At 39.7% G+C, this 17,943-nt stretch overlaps 1 protein-coding gene across 28 annotated transcripts in view; it reads right to left on the reverse strand.

Annotated features, from left to right (window-relative positions):
- LOC144005456 (neurexin-1a-like) overlaps positions 1-17,943 on the reverse strand; it is a 105,399-nt gene that overhangs the window by 68,564 nt on the left and 18,892 nt on the right. For 15 of the 28 annotated variants that reach the window (XM_077503626.1, XM_077503632.1, XM_077503630.1 and 12 more), the window contains 2 exons: positions 8,509-8,526; positions 6,561-6,590 (listed from right to left, as the gene is read on the reverse strand). The exons of 7 other annotated variants lie outside the window; for them this stretch is intronic. In XM_077503626.1, coding sequence (XP_077359752.1) covers positions 6,561-6,590; positions 8,509-8,526 — 48 coding nt within the window. Of the gene's footprint in view, positions 1-5,701; positions 5,710-6,560; positions 6,591-8,508; positions 8,527-17,943 lie in introns of those variants that run through there. 6 more of the 28 variants (XM_077503627.1, XM_077503647.1, XM_077503649.1 and 3 more) reach the window with 2 other exon arrangements.

Here is a 17,943-nt window from a genome sequence, read left to right on the forward strand (position 1 = left end):
CTTAGCTGACTGCATTTTCCCGATGGTGAAAAGTGATATGATTCATCCGATTTTTCTTCAGTGAAGCCGTATTATATGGGGGAAAAAAAGAAAAAAAAAGAATCAAGCCTGTACGACTTTTATTAGCTCTCCGGGATCAGGATGAGTAAGAGGTACAGGACATGTTGTACCTTACTGGTACCGACTGGTTCTCTGCGCCTTGGCGTCTGTTCCCGTCCTCAAGCGGGCATATGGCCGAGTCAGCAAAGAGCTTTTCCGCGTGCGTGTGTGCGCGCGAGTCCCGGAGCGAGGAGGAGGAAGAGGAGGTAGGAAAAAGACAAGAGGCCGATTTTGACACAAACGCGGCGGCCGGCGAAGCGCCCGTCCATCTGTGCGCTCGCCACAGACAAACGTGTTCGCGGGGGGGGGGAAAGCTGGCTCGGCTTGCCGACGCTTGATGTGTCACAAGCGATGACTCACGATCCGCCAACCCCTCGGCGCAAAACGCTCACACCGGGCGCGCACAACATGCCGGCGCGCGCGCACGCACCTCGTCCTCGCTCCCGCGCCTTTTCGCCCTGCTGACCGTGAAGAATTTGTGCGGGCAGTCTTACTCATGCATATTTACACCACACACGCCCCCCCCCCCCCCCCCACACACACACACACACACCCACACCCACACACACACACACACTCTCACCTACTCAGCAGGCACTCTTTAAAGGTTATTGTGTGCGAGCGTCGAGTATGTGTGTCATTTGGTCTCACGCTTTCATGTACATGCTTAAAGGTCAGCGCGTTGACCACTTGACGACGCTGATTGCCAGGATTGATGTGGAGAACGCACGGCCGACGAGCATTATTAGCCACACAAGCGGCCTCTAGAGGAAGCACGGGAAATTAATCAGGATAAACAAGCCAATTACGTGCCAGGACCCCCACCCCCGTGCCATCGCTGCTCGACCTCGGAAGAATTCACAGACGATTCCCAGCCGTCTTTAAGCGCATTTTTCCTTTCAGATTAGCGCAGCTCAACGCACTTCTGCTCGATAATCCGTGAGCGGGTTTTTGTTCGCGGTATCGCAGATTTTGTAGCCATTATTTTTCGGCGGTTTTAAAGTGTTCAGGCAAGACTGAATTCTGAGTTGCATACCTTCAGTGTCGTACCACCACTTCCACAACTACTGTTAAATAAGTCATAGTAATAGTTTATAATAGTTGCGAATAGGAATTCCTAAATAAGATTTTTCATTCAGTAGGCATAGGTGCATAACGCTACCATATACGGAAACCTGGATTTATCTCAAGGTATAAGTAGCCTACTACAAATGACAAAATTGCCATAATTTCATGCAATTAGGTCTTCCTTTTAAATTATGTCCATCCATCCATTTTCTTGACCGCTTATTCCTCACAAGGGTCGCTGGAGCCTATCTCAGCTGGCCTCTGGTAGTAGGCGGGGGAAACCCTGAACTGGTTGCCTGCCAATTGCAGGGCACACAAAGACAAACCAACACTCACAAGAACACCTAGGGACAATTCAAAGCGCCAGAGGAGAGTGTTGTACGCGTTGCTGCTCCATGTATGTTAAAATCGCAGTTTTGTTTTTTTTTGGTCAAATATTTTTTACGTTTTTCATTTTCATAGTGCATACAAACATTGAACAAGCTGCCATCAGCATTTGCAAAGAGAGAAAAAAAAATCATAGTTTGAAGGTTAAAACTCCCGCAACAGCTATGCTAATTTTTGTTAGCCAGTCTATGGAAAATGACAATATATGTTAGCATGAAGCTAGCAGATTTTCATTTTGCAAAATGATAACATTTTGGTGTTGATTTCTCTTTTGTTTCACGTGTCAGTTTTATAGTAAACTTCATACTGGGCGTGGCAATAAACAGCTTGAAGCCTCTTTTTAGAAGAATTCTTCACAATTTGCCGACTAAAGTAATCAGTCTAAATTTTCAATTTCCAATCAAGAAGGAAGGCGCTTTCTTGATGCTTTGCGAAATGAGCTGAAAATCCACTTTGGCTGCCTCTCTTCCATGCGTGCATTTTCAAGCCATCACTCACAAGTGGTGTGTTTTGTTTTTTTTTCCCGGGGAGAAAGATAGCAGTGTTTTATACGTAGGAGGGGAAAGGTCCGGGGCTCGCCATCAGGGCTGTCATCCCCGGGGCCAAAGTGGCGAGGCCCCGCGGGGCAGACGTGGAGCAGCGCTGCGCCTTTGCAGATACCGCCACTCGCCCCACATCACAGGGAGGCGAGACGACCGGCTTTATCGCCTGCCTGCGCTTTAACTCCTCGCGCTCGCCTTTTTCCCCTCAATTCCTCCCGCTCGCAGACACGCGCGCCGTATATCTTTCAAAGACACTCGGCCCGCCCCCTCAAAGAAAGTCATTTGGGCTCCGCGGGCTCCTCAAAAAGCTTCTTTTACGCCCCGGCTAACCTCAGCGAGGCTCCGTCGGCGCCGTTTGACGACCTTCACGTCACCGCAGACGCGGCTTTGTGTTCGGTTGCAGATAGAGTGAGGAGGGTTCCGGAACCTCAAATAAAAAGTTCTACTTTACCAAACAATACACGATGATCCACTATGCGACGTTACGCAACAGTGATGGAACCGCACTCGGTAAAACCAAAAACCATTTTGTAGAGATAGACCGATATGGGTTTTTTCAAGGCCGATGTAGATTCTGATTATTAGTAGTCAAGGAGACCAATAACCCATATTTCAAGCCGATATTCATTTGCAGTAAAAGGAAAAATTAGAGCTGTCAAACGATTACATTTTTGAATCAGATTAATCACATCTTAGAATTTTGATTAATCATGATTAATCACCGTCTTAAAAAGGCTTTTTCCCCAACATATTTTGCCCGCTAAATTTGAAGTGCACCTGTTATGTGTGAATTTTTTCGACATTTAATGTTATGAGGACGTCTTCAAAAATTTATATCCACTGCACACGCTCATCCTCCTTTTTCTAATCAATTAATTATTTGCATAATGTAAAAATGGGAAAAAATTACCTACGGCAAATATATATACATTTATTAAATGCTTTACTTTAATGCATGTAGTTATGTTTATTGCTCAAACTCCAACAGCTACCTTTAATGTAACCATCCACTGTCCGCTAAAGAAGATCATCTGCGACCAAAATTAATAGTGTGATTAATCTGTGGTAATACAATGATTAATGCAATAATTTTTTGTAATTAATTAGTTAACCAACTTTCACAGCATTAGAAAAAATGTTAGTGTCAGAATTAAAAAAAAAAAAAAGAAAAAAGACAATATTCATTTGCAGTAAAAGAAAAAAAAATATGAACGGCAGAATTAAAAAAACAAACAAAAAAAAAACAATATACATTTGCACTAAAAAAAATGCATTAGAATAAAAAAACAGAAAAACCTTTTTTATTTTAATTTTAAACAAAGAATCACAACTGTCTAAAAATAAAAATTGAAAGGGAGATTCCAGGGTCAGCAGCATGTGTTAACTCATTTGCTCCCAAAAATGTATAAATATGTTCTATTTTAAATATTATCAGTGTCCCAAAGACGTATTTATACTTTTTCTCTCTTTTTTTTTTTTTTTTTTTTTTTTTTAAATGCTAGAGCAGACAGAAGGCTTTGATGCAGCCTCTAAAGGAGTCATCCATCCAACCATTTTCTTGACTGCTTATTCCTCACAAGGGTCGCGGGGGGTGCTGGAGCCTATCTCAGCTGGCTGTGGGCAGTAGGCGGGGTACACCCTGAACTGGTTGCCAGCCAATCGCAGGGCAGGCTGGGAATCAATGACTTAAATTAAAAACTAAGTAAGAAAATAATTCCCTAAAGTTTTCAACTGTAAATATATATATTTTTTCTTTTATTTCAAGATAATTTCTTATTTTTTTATTTTTAAAAATAAAACGAGTAGGGAGTTCCCAATTTCAGCATCAATTTTTTTATACAGTGAAAATTTAAATAAATCCAGATGTAGCTAATTGGGGTTTTCGTCAGGGTTTGTAAAAGGTTTCCAAATATCTTTGCAGACAGTGAAAAATGGTCTGAATATGTTTGAAAATTCATTGTGACAAGTAAAAACTGTGATATTTGTCAACATGCCAAATATCGGCACCGGTAATCCGCACGGACGATAATCAATCTATCCTTACCATTTTGCACACTCTCTCACTACATTTTACATACAAGTCGCACACTCAAATAAGGCCATCAGTTCATAAGACAAAAACTCTTTGAATGTTGACTCTGTGATTGCTGCCATTTGCACCGCATTCTAGATATTTCAGTCCTCCGGTTCTTTCATTTGATTGAGCGTTTGGTATTGGGCGCGTGGCGGCCGTCATCACGTTCTCCCCGTCCAATCAGAGGTCGCAGTGGGGACCGCGTGGTCATGTGGGCCAATCAGTGCATTCATCAGCGTCATGCCGTGCGGCACCTACCGTTTTCAATGGTGCCCCTTGGGCCCGAGCTCCCAATCATTCGCACGCACGCGTGCCGGCACGTGAATCAGCAGCTTCACACACGCGCGCACGCGCGCTCACTCGTACACACATGCACCAACAGCTTACCTGAACGTTCGTATTTTAACACCACTAAAGCGATGAGTTGCAAAGTGTAAGCCAGGGGTGGGCAAATTTTCCTGTTCAAGGGCAACTTTTAATTCTGACAGCTCATTTGCAAGAGGTATAAGAAAAAAAAAAAAAAGTTAAACTTGGAGTGTAAAATGAGTAGAACATTTTAACAATAAAATAATTCAGTTTCATCTTTAATATTCAGAAAACTAATGTTCATTTTACTTGTTACTTTTTTTTTTTTTTTACTTTTTTTTACTTAAAATAAATCAATTTGCTATCCAAAATTTTTAGTGAGAAAAAAAAATAATTTTATGAGAGTTCTTAATAACTTGCATAACTTAGCAGAAAAAAAGTCATCCATTTTTTTCCGATGAGTTTATTTTGGAGAAAAGAGTTGTATCATTGGAAAAAAAGTTACAAGACAAAAAGAAAATTTGAAATTTGAATTTTAAAATTAAGTTGTATTTGTTTTGTTTAAAAAAAGTTGTACATTTTCACAAAAATTATACTGTCATATTTGAGGGAACACATACATTTTTAAGTAAAAAGCTGTAAGAAAAAGGTTGGAAATTAAGATATTTTTTTCAGAAAAAAAAAAAATCTGAAAAAAAACAAAAAAACTTTTGACAAGTGTGACATTTGAGAAAAAAAGTCTTAGTTTGGAATTTTACAAGACATTTTCCAGAAAAAAAAATCTGCAATCTTATAAAAAAAAAAAAAAAAAGGTTGCAAATGAAGTCATATTTTTCAAAGAAAAACTCATCTCTTGAGAAAAAAACAGTAAGTCGTTATTTTTGAGAAGAGCTGCATATTTAAGAAAAACATTTTTAAGAAAAAAAATCTCAAAAAACGACTTTTTTATTTTTTTTAGAAAATAGCCATTTATCTGAGAAAAGTCTTAAGTTGGAATTTTAGAAGACTTGTGTATATCTTTCTGAGAAAAAGAACACATACAGTACATTAGAAATACATTACGCTTATTTAATGCAAGAAATATTGCAGGAACTGCAAATGCTTATTGGTCCGGATCAAAAGAACGACACAGGCTTGTATGCCCACCCCTGCTATCAACAATCTTGTCAATGCATTGCATGGCGAAACCATTGCGGGCCATGAGAAGGAAAAATCAATGAAATACCTCGGAGCTTTCCTAAATTCACAGTGTGCAGTCCAAAGAGGGCACAGAGAAGGGGGGGAAAAAAAAACGTGTACACATTTTTTTTTTTTGTTGAAAAATTTGGCATTGTGAGTCAAACAGCAGACTGGCAGTGGCACTTGTCTTTGGGCCGCGTTCAAAAAACAAAACAAAACAAAAAAAAAAAAGCAGACAATCTGGGAATTGCTTTCATACACTGCGGGAACATCTGCACCCCCGCCGGTGTATGGACACCATGGAAGTCGATGAAAAGGCGGCAAAAACACGGGGATGAATGCCGGGAGAGCTTCCACGCACGCACATGCACACGCACACACTCACAATGACGAATGCAGCGGCGGGAGAGTAAAGGCCAAACAAAAGCATCCCATCCAGCCAAGCAATGCGAAGGCGCCCCCGCTCCCCCGCCCGTGTCACTTAATGAGGTACGAGGCGGCCAGGTGACGCACTGCCGTACCCGATTAAGTGAGCGGGCCGGCTCATATCCCGGCCAGAAGTTGCTCTCTCATCTCTCCCTCTCGCTCTCCTCTCAAATCATCTTTAAAAGCCGCATTTCACATTTATTAGTTCCAGCGCAAACGCTGAACTCATCCATTTGGGCTTCAATTAAAAAGCCGATAATGGCTTCCACGGGACCGTTTAAAAAAAAAAAGAAAAAAAAAAAAGAAGGAAAACCTCGATTACAGGGAAGAACTGACCTTGGTTCAGTGCCTAGAGAGACAACTTCCTCCCTGCGCCATGTGGTCATGAAGATGGAGGGGGTGGGGGGGCGTGTGTGTGCGTGGGTTTTGATGGTATGTAGCAGAGTAACAACAGGAAGTGAGGTAAGGAGAGCCCATACCTTGGTCGCCAATCATCAGGTGTGCCAGACCTTGAAGGAAGACAAGAGCACAGTCAGCACAGCAAAGGATCATGGGAGCGTCAAGTGACACGCTAACTACACGTGTGCGTCCAAACAACTACTGTACTCCAAAGATCTGGCTGTGAGGTCGTCTGCACTTACTCGTCCTCGTGCAGCAACAATTGGGGAACGCGAACTCGTTACTACGTGCGCGTACGTCTACAAGATGTCACCTTGAAACGGGGGGAGATGAGGCACTTACCGGCTTGTCTGCAAGCAAAACGCGTCAACAATACATTTCCAGTAAGGTCAGGAAGCGGATGATGACGTACTCAGATGAAAATAAAACTACTCAGGGTATTCAGATTCGAGTTTTTTAACATGGATTGTGACAGAAAATGGAAACGAATATGTGCCAGGAAGGTCAATCGAGATCAATACTGCGTAACCTCACATAGCGGCTGATTATTATTTGCAAACATTAACAAGGAGTAAGGTGCTTAACTATACAATTGTGTTTTATATGTGATCACTTACACAACAGCAGAGAGTACCAGGCCTCTAGTAGGAGGGTTTATTCATACAAATGAGTTTAAATGGTGTTTACTTACTCGACAACATGGAGGACCAGGCATCGATTAGGAGTAAGGCGCTTATTTTGCTAATAAGTTTCATGTGTGTTTACTTACATGGAGGACGAGGCATCTAGTCAGAGTAAGGCGCTCGTTTACACAAATGAGCTTCATTCATATTTACTTACTCAACAACATGGTGGACCAGGCATCAATTCGGAGTAAGGCGCTCATTTATACAAATGCATGTTATTTGTGTTTACTTAATAGTCGAGACCATCTGGCATCCATTTTGAAGTAAGGCGCTAATTCCTACAAATGTTTTTCATTTATTTATTTATTGAAGTGCAAATAATACCAAGCATATATTGGGAATAAGGCACTCATTTACACAAGGGAGTTTCATTTGTGTTCACTTGCTCAACGGCATGGAGTACCAGGCATCAATTAGGGGTAAGGTGCTTATTTAGACAAATGCACATTATTTGTGTTTATTTACTTAATAATAGAGACTATAATAAGGTGCCTATAATAAGGAAGGCGCTAATTCCTACGAATGTTTTTTATTCATTTATTTATTGAATCGTAAATAATCCCGTGTATATTGGGAGTAAGGCACTCACTTATACAAGTGAGTTTCATTTGCGTTCACTTGCTCAACGGCATGGATTACCAGGCATCAATTAGGAGCAAGGCATTTATTTATAAAAGTACAAATCCATGTTATGTTTATTTACTTAATAATATAGACCATCCAGTGCCTATAATAAGTGAGACGCTAATTCCTAATTTCAGTGTAGTGTATAGTAGGAGTAACTCACTCATCTGGAGTAACACTAATTAGGAGTAAGGTGTTCAATCAAACAAATGCACGTTATTCATGTTTATTTACTCAATAGCAGAGGGCACCCTGTGTCTATTAGGAGTAAGGTGTTTATTTATACAAACGCAATTTAATTAGAGGTTGTTTACTCATTGCAGAGGCTGCCAATTGTCTATCTGGGATGTGAAATACATCTATTAGGAGTAAGGCACTTACTTGGTCAAATGCATCATTTGTGTCCACTTACAAGTATCATCCATCTATTAGTAGTACGGCGCCAAGTCAGTTTAATTACTCCTTATTTATACAACCTTAGGAGGCACATGGTGTCTCTTAGGAGTAAGGCGTTTATATTTAAAATTTTCATTTGTGTTCATTTAATCCCATTTGTAAAGCCTTATATTCACAGCAATACATTTTTGTTTTTCGATCCCTAACAAGTCCTTAATGTTTTTTTTTGCGTGGTGTCCATTTATCTGGAAGTCGCTATTTGAGGAAATATGTATCGAGGTAACCGGCTGAAAAGTATCAAGGGTGCGTGAGGGCAACCTACCTGGGGTGTAGCTGTGCTCTGGGCGGGTGTCACGGCCAGGCGAGGAGAGAGAGAGACAAACATTCATTAACATGCATGCCAAGCCCTCGGGTTACCATGGAGACTACTTACTGTTACATGCACACCGCTCCAGGGTTACGCGCATGCAGACGTCACCATTTGATTGGTCCCCACACTAACACACACACACACACACACACAAACACGCACAGCTCCATTTAAAAAAAAAAAAAAAAAGTGGGAACTCACTTCCTCACATATTTGTGGGTAGAGAGCACCGTTGTACACATTCCTACCTGCGGGTTAGAGTTGGAGAGCCAGGTACCCCCAAACTTACCTTGAGGCCGCTTCCTCTCCCCTGAGCCCACCCCGACAGGATAGCATGCACACACATGGGCCCACGCGCACACACGCACACACACAAGCGCACACGCACACTGACAAATGATGATGTCATAATAATGACATGAAATAGCAGGAAGGGATGGCTTCGCAGTGCAGGAGGGAGCATGCAAGGTTCGACAACTGTGTGTTAATGATGTGTGTGTATTTGTCACAGAAGTGTATGTGTGTGTGTGAGTTTTGTGTGTATTTGCGTGTACGCCCGCGCCCTTGTGCTAGTAGCGTGGTAGGAACAGGTGGAGCGATTAGCATGCTAACCTCAAAGAGCAGGCGAGCCTAACGAGCCGGGTTCAGCGCGACTTCTCCGGCGGGTCGCGGCAATCGTCAGCCGCCGTCACCCGTCACGTTTAATGACATCATCAGTATTAATAGCACCGTTAATTATTGTGTGATATTGGTTGCTCATTTGTTTTTGTTTAATCTTTAAAAATAAAAAACGAACAATTTTCAGCAGATTTTTCGATTCACCAATGAAATATTCAATACAATAACATATTGGATAGTGATGGCCTATGGCAGATGGTTAACTCATTCACTCCCAGCCATTTTCACCATAGCAACCCCCTCGCTCCCAGACTAGATTTTGAAAGATTTTGCAAGGCATACAGACTATTGTGTTCTATTGCTATAAAAACATGGAATCTACCAAAAGAAAGATTAGTCTCTTTTTTTTCCATCAGGCAAAAAAAAAAGTGCATTTGTATCTGTTCCAAGTTTTGCAGCAATTAGCATTCGAATATAGTTAAGTTTCATCAATAGTCACATTCCTAATGAAAACACAAAAAGAGCTTGTTGCAAAATGGTTGATCTCTTATACTCTGCTGCCACCTGCTGGCCGTTTTTTGTTTTTTTGGTAATAACTACCATTGCTTTAAGCCACCTCTTCAAGTCAGAAGCTGCATCAAAGCCTTCTGTATGCTCTTGCATTTAAAAAAAAAAAAAAAAAAAAAAAAAAAAAAAGTATAAATATTTTTGGGGCGTGAAGGACAAAGTATGAAAAACATTTGTTTACACATTTTTGGATTTGAATTAGTTAATTGAGTCGACTTCCCTGTACAGCGTTAAGAAAATCTCAAGTACACATTAAAACTAGAGTAGCCAATGAAGTCATTGGCTTGAATTTCACATTCATTTCCAGTGACTTTATCGCCGACTCGTTCAGAGCGACAGGCCGGCGGTTAGCTAATGAGCAATAAGAGCAGGTTTTCCAGACGCGGCCGCTATCGCGCCGGAAAATGCAAATGTGGCCGACGAGTTCTTGACTGGAGACGCGCTACGAGGCGCTCAGAGTCATAATTGAGAGCGTGGAGGAGGGAGGGAGGCCCAACGGCTGATAATTCTGCCATTTTCATTTCCTCTTCGTTGACAGACGGGAAAAAAAACAAGAGAATATGGACAGAATGAGTGCAACGAGCTTGCTAGCCCCATCTGTTGTGTTGCTAACGAGTGTTGATGGGGTTTGCGGTTGTTGTGTGAGAAATCCTTGAAAACAAAGCACTAGGGTCAAGTCAAAAAGGAATGTTTGGACCGTGTGACTAATTTCCCTGACGACGCAAAAGACTTTTTTTGCTCCCTTTAAGCACATTTACAGGACCATTCCCTTTGCTCCATTACAAGTGGATTGCAAAACGCTGCAAGAGAAGTCTCAGCCAAGTTTTCTGGAAAGAACGGCGCCTGCTCGGCTAGGACAAGCTGACCGGAGTTCAACATAAACAGAATTCTTCCCAGAGAGGCAAACTCACAAACAAAAGATTGAGCAACTGGAAACCTTACTTGCATGAAAGCAATTTGGATCACATGGACTCATTTCGCAAAAAACGACTCGGGATGTGCTTGTTGTAGAACATACCGCAGCTATGATCACAGTACAATGGAATGAACACGACTCGGAGCCTGTATACACGAGAATAAGGGAAGGCCTGGCAGTATGGAGGACCAAAACTGCCAAAATTTAATATAAATAAATGACTAAACAAGTAAATAAATAACTAAAAGTGAAAATAAAAACAAATATATAAAAAATATAATTCAAAAATTATGTCAAAAAAGATAAATATAAATGGAAATAAAATACATAGTAATAATAATATTATATATATATATATATATATATATATATATATATATATAAATGACTAAATAAATGAATAAAAGTGAAAATAAAAACGGATATTAAAAAATATAATTCAAAAATTAAATACAAATGTATTTATTTATGTATGTTTTAGTCCTCCATATGGCAAGCCGCCAGGTTAATAAGGGAAAGAATGCGATGTGATTTCACGTGCGCATTTGTCAACAGGTGGCAGTAGCAATTTGAAATTTAATTTTCGGCGTTTAGTAGCTTTAAAACTAACTGAATAAAAAAAAAATAATACAAACTATAATGGAAAATCAAAAACTAGTAAAAACCCAGGTTCAGACTCGCTCACAAGTCCGAGTGACGCCCTCTGAATTATATAAAAAAAAAAAAAATAAAAAATAAAAAAAAAGTTGCAAAGCCGAGAAGATATACGAAGGTTCACTGATTTGATTGTATTCATTGCTAAGAATTATTTTGCATACAAATGCTAAGTTATCCTAAGTTAGTCATTAACCAACGGACGCCTGCACTACTCTCAGAGACAGTAACTATGCTATTAGTACAATTAAAATTTGCTACGGGATTACTAGCTGCTTTCTCAGTCTAGCGCACGACAAAGGTTAGAAAGAAAATCAAACGTCTGATTGCAATGCCGACGTCAGGCGTTTTTTTTTTTTTTTATTTCTTCCTCACATCCATTTTAAAAGACGACCGCTATTAAAGCGCTCCTGCTGCGAGGATATCGCTTCCCGGCGGCAACATCAATCGCAATAGAAATGTGAATCCATCTGTATGCAAATAAAAGAGGCCATTAAAAAGTAGCCGTTGTACGCCGTACAGTATATATCAGGCCGGCTGTAAAACGTGCGTCGAGTTGCGTTTAGCCAGAAGAACCGCACGGCTGCTGTGACTAATGGCAGAGCCTTGCGGAACACCTTAATGTCTTTCGCCGTATTGTTTTGCACATGCGCACCTCGCATGTATGTGTGTGTGTGTGTGTGTGTGTGTGTGTGTGTGTGTGTGTGTGTGGGGGGGGGGGGGGGGGGGGGGGGGGTGGACCTGCAGCGATCGCATGTAATTCTGGAGCTTCTGCGGGGCCATCGATCAATGCTCGGCCTCCCTCTCGCCCAGTAAATGCGCAAACCGGCAGTCGACACGTTCACACCCATTGACCCACCGCCGTTGCTTACGTGGATATCCATCAATCAGGCCGTTGCTCTATAAAGCCAGCCACATTTAGTTCTCAAATAAAAACAACTCAAACCGTGATTTCGATTCCTTGAACAAATGCCTCACTTCATTGCCACTTGAATAAAAATAAATAAATAAATAAAAATGTCTCAGAGCAAATGAGTACATCTATTTTTTTATTTTTTTATTTTTTAAACCGCATCTGTGGAAAACAGCAAGGCAGTGCCGGTTGTCAGATGTAATTATCGTCTCTATGATTGATAACGTCACATGTCGCAATCCTTCGCACAATACACGCTTGTTGAAGTTAACATTATATGACACTTTGGTAACATTATTTTAATTGAGTAGCAATTATTTCTGAGAAAATTCAATCAGTGACTCTTAAAGGGATACTTGACTCATTGAGCTCTTTTCCGCAGCAAAAAAGTTCACATTTTGTCCAGAATTAATTTGGTAACATTATTTTTCATGTACAATTAATACCTTTAAATCTTAATTTTTCCACTTGCTGTCGACTGAAGATGACATCACCTGTCCTGAGGAAGTAGGTGATGACCAATCATGGCTCAGTTTGCTGACCAAACCCACAAAAGAGGTGAGCCGTGATTGGTTGTTACCTACTTCCTCAGCATAAGTGATGTCATCTTCAGCCGACAGCAAGTGGAAAAATGACTTTTTAAAGTTATTAATTGTACAAGAAAGATAATGACATCAAATTCATTCTGGACAAAATATTAACTTTTTACTACTGAAAATGGCTCAATGAGTCAAGTATCCCTTTTGTATCCCGCCAGTTTCTTATGCACATTCATTGAACCCTTCTTTATTAAAAAATAAAATATATATTATTTTTCTCTCAAATTCAAGGCTTGTAAACAAAATGAACAGTAAGCCTTTTCATGTAATCTTGCTCTCTTCACCTTCAATTCAGAAAGTGTGTTACCGTAGTCTGCATTTCCATGCAGCTTAACGAAGTGTTTCTTTAGTTTTGCTCGATAGCTACTTGTAGTTGTGCTGGACTGGAATTGCTCAACTTGGCATTGCTGAGTCCCAAAACTCAACTCAACTATAGTTAAAACAGCCACCCCGATTTTCTTAAAATGGCACCCAAGCAGATACAATGAAAACAGCAGAGGCCCCAGAATTGAACCCTGTGGAACTCCATACGCTCCGCTATACATGTGAATTCATAGCGCACATATTCGTCTGACCACGTTTTTTGTTTTTGTTTTTTTTGCTCGACATAGAACGAAGGGATTACAATAACCTTTGGATTAATGATACATTATAACTATAATTTACTTTATTTTTTTAAAAAACCCTTTCAGGGTTTACAATAATTAAGCACCTCTAAGACTGACTCACCAAACCCCTAGGGTTCGATCAAATCTATGTTAAAAACTAAACAAAACACTGATTAAAAAAAAAAAATTACGCATCTCACTGTTAGTAGACTTAATCATCATAAGAGAAACTGATGAAAAACATGTCAACATTTGTTATTAAGTATTGTGGTTCCCCACATATTAGCAGTTAACCATTCGCAGATTAACATATTTGCAGAGTTTTGGACCCCGTTATTCGCTTATGCATATTTTTTTTCTCGATCACCTGGTTATTTGCATTTTTTCAGGGCAATTATAAGGAGCGTCAATTGTTACATGGTCTGGCAATGAAGAATCGAGTTTGTAAACAGCCACTGTAGTTTAAAAACTAACAATAAAAATAAAAAAACAAAAGGCCTCTCTCCAAAAGACTAAGCACTGGAGTAAATAAGGAACTACATTGATTCCTAAATAGTAAATATTTCTAAATTATTGTAAGACGCTGTGCACTGGAAGCCATTAACACTGCATTTAAATATTGGAAAATGTAAAAAAACAACAAAAAAAACTTAAAATATGATTAAATCAAAATGTATTGGACATACAAATTAAGTGTTTGAATGTTTTAAAAACAATTTAAAAGTTAAATACAATACAACTGCCATTTATTGAGCTAGAGATTGTTTTGTATGCCACACTGCGAATCACAGCTATCTAATATTATTCGATAAAAAAAAAAACAAAAAAAAAAACACCTCTGACAAAGGAGAACAATGTTGCATCAATACGCATTAACCAACGTATATTGTTGACAACAGTCATTCATCAGGAAAAATTGTATATCAGTCACATTTTAGCTTGGAAAGAGTGGATAGCTTCAGGCAGCAGCAGGACTGGCAGGGTGACGATTGGCTGTGGGGAGCTACACAGCAAAGGAATGGAGATGGGGACAGGAAGCACAAGGACGGAGATACACTCCCGGCATGAGGTCTCCCCTATTAGCGCCATCTCCATGGTAACACTGGACAGTCTGTGCTAAACGCTCCGGGTAAGGTAAGAGGAGACGGTGGCGGGTGGGAGGGGGTCGGGTAGGTGCCTAAAGAGAGGCGCGAGGGGGGCGTACGGGTGTGAAGTCCTCCTCGGTGGACAAATGGCAGCCGTGCGGCGAGGCCACGCTGACATTTTTTGGCTAGCGCGTCGGCGTCGATTGCCAAATCGATGGCCGCGGGCACAGCCGAGGTGTTGGAAAATGCCGTCAGTGAGAGGGATTATTGATTAAGCACCAATCTCACCCATGACATCATCTCTCGTGGACTGTTTTCCACAATTAACAGTTACGTTCTAAGCACAGTTGAAGCCAAGTTAGTAGTGACGTGGTTTAGGACGAGAGTACGTGACGACAAAAATATAAATGACCGGTTAATGTCTTCAATGGAGATGATGCTAGCTAACTGTGGTAAAATGTGGTCAAATTTTCTGCCACTAGGTGGAATTAGCATTTCATGTTGGACATTGGTGACAGGAACAATACGTTTGCTTTTCAAATTCAGTGCAATTGGTGTTTGGAACATGAAGCAACTTGTGGACTCCAAGTCATTTTGTTAATTGTAAATCACAAAAGTAAATATAGGTTTATCACATTTAAATTTTGAATGCCTCTGGATATCACATTTATTGCTTTTTAATGCTAGTTAAAGGGATACTTGATTCATTGAACAATTTTCAGCAGTGAAAAGTGAATATTTTGTCCAGAATGAATTTGACAACTTAATTATTTTTCATGTACAATTAAGACCTTCAAAAAAATATTTTTTCCACTTGCTGTCGACTGATGATGACATCACCTGTGCTGAGGAAGTAGGTAACAGCCAATCATGGCTCACCTGTTTTCTGGGTTTGGTCAGCAAACTGAGCCATGATTGGTCGTTACCTACTTCCTCAGCACAGGTGATGTCACAGGTCGACAGCAAGTAGAAATATTAAATTTTTAATTGTATTAATTGTACATGAAAAATAATGAAGTTACTACATTAATTATAGACAAAATATTAACTTTTTAATGCTGAAAATGGCTCAATGAGTCAAGTATCCCTTTAAGACCTTCGCTTTAACAAAACACATTTAATGACTTTTAATGCTTTTTAATAACCCGTGGAAATGTGTATTTTTGTCCAAATTGCGTTTGTTGGGTTTTGAACTTAGGCATCAATTCACATTAGCAATACTAAGCATGTTATGTGTTTTTTTTGGACAGTTGAGCGATGCTAAACTGTGAAGCTTTATTTTTTATTTTTGCCTATGCTACTTCAGCATGTGAACATCAAGTTTATTAATTTGGAAGATCTGCAAGGATTAAAAAAAATAAAAGTAAAAAAATAAAAAAATTGTGTGCGAGGACTTGTTGGGTGTTTTTGGAATTGCATGGTGAGCAGGATCAAAGTCGCTGGAGGGCTTGAGTTGCCTGCTGCGATTTGCAGAACTCGCCGTAAAATAAGATTCCTTATAGTGGCACTTGTTTTGGCCTCAGGCCGATTTGACCGTATTAAAGAAGGGGCCACTAGAAAACATCCAGAGAAGAACATAATATTTACCTCTGTTGTCATTGTCTGTTTCTGAGCTTGTTTTTTGGCCTGTTCGCATTCTTCTTCATTCCTGAGTGAATAATGCATGAATTTCAACGCAATTTGGTGCCGAGCCAAATGAGGTTTTGTTAGGCCTCTCCGAAGCGCTATTCTAGTTTTAATGGGACTCTACTTTTTTTTTTTTTTTATGCGATTTAACGACTTGGAACACCAGAATGCGCACGGACGCGTCTTAAAACTCTGCAAAGCATTCAAAAGTATTGGCAGGCCATAAGATCGGTCGTCCAGCTGCGCGTCGGGTGCAGGGCGAAGGCCAAGCGGAATCGATGGGAATCCATTAGCGCAGGCAGCCAGGTGACAAGCATGTAACCAGCGTTGATTACCAGCCTCCTCAGCCAAATTCCAACTCAAGTCTGGCCAATGAGAGCGTCTGTACGGCCGTTGTCGTTCGACTCGGCCCATCACGGAAGCGCCGCTTCATCTACCGCGTGGCTGCGTCTCAGAAAGAGAAGCCGCATTGTTTCGCAAGTTTTATTGGGCCAAATCATGACAAGAATCTCCTGGCACATAGTTAAAGCGCTATATATCAAAAGTAGTCCATTCCACCAAACAAAAATGTTGCAAGAAGTATAGGAATCTCGTCTCAATGTAATCACAAATAGACATTTGGCAAATGAGGGCCCATTTACTTGAACACTTCTTTAATTTTATCAGCCATTTTTAAATTTAGTCCCAATTGTGGTCTAGTTTCAATTACGCTTGTTAGTTCTTATCATAGTTGGTCAACTCACCCCAGTTTTTTTTAGTCCATTTTTATTCGACTATAAGTTAGCATTTTAGTCCAAGAAACATACTTGCATTCGTCTAGTTTTAGTCAACAAAAACTGTCACTGTTTTAGTCATGACAATAATTTTACCCCTGTATATATATATTTTTTTAAACAGATTATGTTGAACATTTCCGATCTAAAACTATTTTACATAAAAAAAATTCTCTCTTCTTTTTGATGAAAAATGAGTTGACACACATTTACAGTATATCAAACAAGGGGCTACTATGGCTCCAGGCTAAGCTAGTAAGTTAGCTAGCATTAGTTAGCAGTTGAATTAACATTATTTTAGTCATGACAATAATTTTACCCCTGTATATTTTTTTGAAAGCAAATTATGTTGAACATTTCAGATCTAAAACTATTTTACATAAATATTTTCTCTCTTCTTTTTGATGACTACTAGTCAACAAGTAGCTACTATGGCTCCATGCTAAGCTAGTAAGTTAGCTAGCATTAGTTAGCAGTCGAATTAACATTATTGTTGGAACGTTATAGCCATTGGAATAATCTTACATTGTAACTATAATTTCCTTTTTTTGTTTTTTTTGTTTTTTTTTTTAAACCATTTCAGGGTGAATCCACCTACTGTTTGTCCCATGTGTTTGAAAACCAATTACTTTAGTTACAACACAATTGGTTTTATAATGAGAAAGGGTTACTTTGAATTAAACAAAAATTATGCCAGTGTTTAAGTATACTACTTTTTGAATGACCTACAACATTTTCTGAAAGTTTTTAGTAAACCAAATATTTTCCCACTAAATACCTGTGAGTGTAATAAGTTGTATTGCCATACATTAGGGGTAGGCAATTTATTGAAATTTAATTGTGATATATAGTTTGGCTTCTCACGATCTTTTGCAAGTTCTCATTGATGTGATTGTAACTGGAATATTACTTGCAGCGCAATTGTGTAGCATATGTGATTCTGACGTCCCTATAGGTACTTTAAGCTGTTTAATGGCACCCTGACTGGAGTTAACTATAAAAATCGTAAAATTAAACAACAAAAAAAA

This window comes from Festucalex cinctus, chromosome 17, assembly GCF_051991245.1.
Source record: "Festucalex cinctus isolate MCC-2025b chromosome 17, RoL_Fcin_1.0, whole genome shotgun sequence".
Classification (NCBI taxonomy): Eukaryota; Metazoa; Chordata; class Actinopteri; order Syngnathiformes; family Syngnathidae; genus Festucalex; species Festucalex cinctus.